At 40.7% G+C, this 3,986-nt stretch overlaps 1 protein-coding gene across 1 annotated transcript; it reads right to left on the bottom strand.

Moving 5' to 3' along the window:
• Positions 1-614: 614 nt before the first annotated feature.
• LOC138313761 (uncharacterized) lies at positions 615-2,861 on the bottom strand. Its single transcript, XM_069254064.1, has one exon. It carries the CDS (start codon positions 2,859-2,861, stop codon positions 615-617), a length of 2,247 nt encoding a protein of 748 aa, XP_069110165.1.
• Between the last annotated feature and the right edge of the window lie 1,125 nt (positions 2,862-3,986).

The raw sequence follows: 3,986 nt of genomic DNA, 5'->3' as shown, positions 1-3,986 counted from the left end.
GACTTCTGGTTGTGTTACGTTCACATCATGCTCATCTAGGCAAAAGGTATCTTCCAGACTGTTCATGTTCATAGGGGATTGAGGTTTATCATCATAAGCTACATAATTGTATAAAGAATGATGACAGTTCCTGGAATATATCTCTTCATCATCCGAAGATAGATATAGATCTTCTTCTAGTGTGTTATCGATGTTGGATTCCATGGGTTGTTCAGTGTGTTCTCTGTGATATTTCTCAGGAGCATAGGTGATTCTGAATTTAGTTTTGTTGAAATCTACCTTGCTGGCTTCGAATGGTGGTTTCCAAGCAGTAGGTTTAGTAGCTAACTCTCGTGGAGAAAATTGTTCTGTTGTGATGGATGTGGTGATATCTTCTTCTGGGTGTACATTCCTGACGTGTCTTGCGGCTACGTCTTTCCTGCAGTAGTGTTTTAGACAAATGCGGCATTCATATCTGGTGACTTGCACACTATGTTTGTTCTTCATATGTCTTCTTAGTGCAGCGATGGTGCTGAGTTTGGTAATGCACTTGGAGCATTGAATGTGTTTTTGCGGCTTTCGTTCAGTAGAAGATTGGATAGGTTTCTTCTTGGTAAATTTGATATTGGCCATAGTTAAAATTGGATGTTGAGACCGTCCGGTTGTAGAGTGCGCAGATTCGTGATCCACGCCTCCTCGGTTCGTAGGCGAATGTTGTTGTTGTTTACTGTGGTTGCTACTCCAATGATGATGACGTCATCAATATGATGGTTGCATGTGGAGAAGTGGCGCGATACTTGTTTATACTCGTTGGCGTTTTTGATATCGTAGAAATGGCCTCTCATTCTTTCTTGAATATTGTTGGAAGTTTGGCCCACGTACTGAATTCCACATTTGCGGCATTCAATTACGTAGACCACACTAGGTGTGGTACAAGTTATAGAGCTTTTTATCTTGAAAATGGCTCCGGTTTTGTGGCTAGTTATGGTTCGTTTCGTTTTCATGTACGGACAGGTATGGCATGGTGAGTTGCATGGGGAAGAACCTAAAGTTTTGTTGGTATTATTTGCTTTTGCGTGTACTAGGATATCCTTTAGATTAAGTGTCCTTCTGTATGCTACGATGATGTTTTTTTCTAAAATAGCAGACGTGTCTGTGGCGGAGTTCAAAATCACGCTATGGTTTCGAATATTTTTTAGGAAGTGTGGGTTTCTTGGATTGAATGTTGTGACCAGCGGTAGAACTTTTTTCCGGTTGTTGGTGTTGGCTCTCTCAAGTAAATTTTCCCTCGGTATTTGACGTGCTGTGTTGATGCTTTTATTGATCAATTTTGCTGGATAGCCCCTTTTCAGGAAATGTTCTTTCATAATCATCATCTGGTTTTCAAAATCTGCGGTGTCACTGCATATTCTGCGGATACGTAGAGCCTGGCTTTTGGGAATACTTTTGATCTGGTGTTTGGGATGGCAAGACGAATAATGTAAATATAGATGGGCATCTGTTGGTTTGGAATAGAGTGATGTGCGTAGGGCGCCAGAAGGGAGTTTGGTGACCGTAGTATCTAAAAAAGTAATCTGACTATCACTGACCTCAAACGTGAACTTGATGGTTTTGTGGAATTGGTTTAGACGTTCCATGAATGCACTAAGCGCATTGCGGTGGTGGGTCCAAATCATAAAAATGTCGTCAATAAATCGCCACCAAATAAGCGGTTTGGTGGTTTGTTGACTTAGAAATTTCTGTTCCAGTTGGTCCATGAAGATTATGGCATAATTGGGAGCACATTTTGTCCCCATGCTGGTTCCCTGTGTCTGTAAATAGAATTTGCCATCAAACTCAAAACAATTCTTGGTGAGAATTAGGTGCAGAAAACGTAGTAATATCCATGTAGGTGGTTTGGATTGTTTAGCCGCGTCTAGAGCTTCCTTAGTCGCTAGGATGCCTTCTCTATGTGGGATTGACGTGTATAGGGAAGATACATCTGCCGTAACTAGGAGACTATCCGGGGGAATGTTTCCAAGTGACTTAAGTTTGAGTAAGAAATCAGTTGTATCTTGGATATATGAAGGTACAGCCTGTGCCAATGGTTTTAGGAAGTGGTCTACTGTTGCTGATAATTTTTCCGTCGGTCCCCCTATAGCCGAGACTATGGGGCGTCCCGGGATACCCATTTTGTGGACTTTCGGCAGGATGTAGAAAAGTGGGGTTCTAGTGTGCTTGATGCGGTTGAATCTGAATATATCATCAGGGAGTTTGGTCTGAACAGTAGATAGAAATTTATTGATATCCTTGGTGATATTACTTGTGAGATCATTGTCTAATGGCAGATAGTGGTCTTTCTCGTTTAATAGATCCATGGCTTTTTGTAGATAATCTGTGCGGTTCATGACTACTATTGCTCCTCCTTTATCAGCTGGTTTGATGACGATATCGTTACGATGTCGTAAGTTGTTTAAAGCGGTTGTTTCTTCCGTTGAGAGGTTTTTATGAATTTTGTTATTTGGTTGGTTGATTTCCTGGTTAATAGAGTAATCTAGTACATTGAGAAAGGTGTTTAGGTGTTGACTTTTATTGGTTCTAGGTGTCCAACCGGACGAGGTTTTGAAAGGTGAAATCTCTTGGTTATCCTCATTGTTATTAAAGTGGTGATCTAGGCGGATTCTGCGGTAAAAAAGATATAAATCTCTTTGTGTAGAAATGGAATCAGGTCGTTTGGGTGTGGGGCAGAACGATAGCCCCTTGGAGAGAATTGATAGTTCATGTTCATTAAGCGGTTCGTTAGATAGGTTTATTACTGATTCATGGTTGGTAGGTTGCAAAGGTTTCTTGTTTTGAATCTTGCGGTACTTATTTCGTTTTATAAATTTCCTTTTCCTTGTCATAGTTTGCTAACGTTTCTGTTTTGAGAGTTCCTTTTGAATAGCGGTTCTGGTAGATTCGAGAAGGTTGTTGATAAGGTTAAATTCTGCGGTGCTGGCTTGATTCTTTAGTACAGATTGGAGTTCATCCAACTGGGCGTTGATATCATTGACACGATTCCTCCAATATTCAACTAGTAATTGGACAAGTTCGAGATTAAATCGAATGTGTGCCTGTTCCCATTTTAAAAGGAAGGCTGCATTACTATCCGGAATTTGCGGTTTGATGATGGTTTGTAAGGTTTTTGGTGCATTACCTTCCTGTAAACATTTTGAGAGGTAATCCAAGTGGTGCTGACTTCTCGTGGATTTGATGGTAAGTTTTCTGACTGTTTTGTAGTGGGCTAGGTTCGCTCCTGATATTTTGTTAGTGACTTCTGTGATATCGTTCTTCTCGGAAGGTCCTCCTGAGCTATCATTTTGCGGAGTGCTTTCTTGGCTGTTTATTCTTTTCCGTTTTGTGGTTTGAGCTTCAATGATATCTACAAGTTGGCTTAAAGTTGATGTATCAAGTGTCCCTTCGGCCATGATTATGGCGCTGTCCGGGTTGGAGCAGATCCCAAAGGGGATGCTAGGGTTCTCCACAAAAGTCCAAACAGGTAAAACATGTAGAGTAAGAGAACCAACGCTCTGAGGTGTTGAAAAGCGGTGCCACGACTGCTGGATGGATATCACGTGATATTCAACAGAGATCCTTAGGATGTGAAGACATAATCAAAGAATAAAAGGATACTCAACATCCATTGCAGTTGATTTTATTATTTAGAGGAACAAATTGTCTACATGTTTCGGCCGCTAGGCGGTCGTCATCAGGACAATTTGGGTATACCAACAGTGACGCTAAAGTAAAGAATTGCGGTAACATTAATGACGTAATGAACAATAGATTATTTGTGAATGGACAAATGTATACAGAGCTATTTCAAAATATACACAGTTATAAGTCTTTTGTGGATTTGAAAATGCCGTACACGGAGTGTATAAGGACTTCTGGTTGTGTTACGTTCACATCATGCTCATCTAGGCAAAAGGTATCTTCCAGACTGTTCATGTTCATAGGGGATTGAGGTTTATCATCATAAGCTACAT

The sequence above is a fragment of the Argopecten irradians genome, unplaced genomic scaffold (genome assembly GCF_041381155.1).
Source record: "Argopecten irradians isolate NY unplaced genomic scaffold, Ai_NY scaffold_0900, whole genome shotgun sequence".
Taxonomy (NCBI): domain Eukaryota; kingdom Metazoa; phylum Mollusca; class Bivalvia; order Pectinida; family Pectinidae; genus Argopecten; species Argopecten irradians.
This window is presented reverse-complemented; position numbering and strand designations above follow the sequence as displayed.

What these genes read in the sequence shown, in the direction of transcription:
- LOC138313761 (XM_069254064.1), bottom strand. Translation starts at nt 2,861, where the DNA reads ATGACAAGGAAAAGGAAATTTATAAAACGAAATAAGTACCGCAAGATT.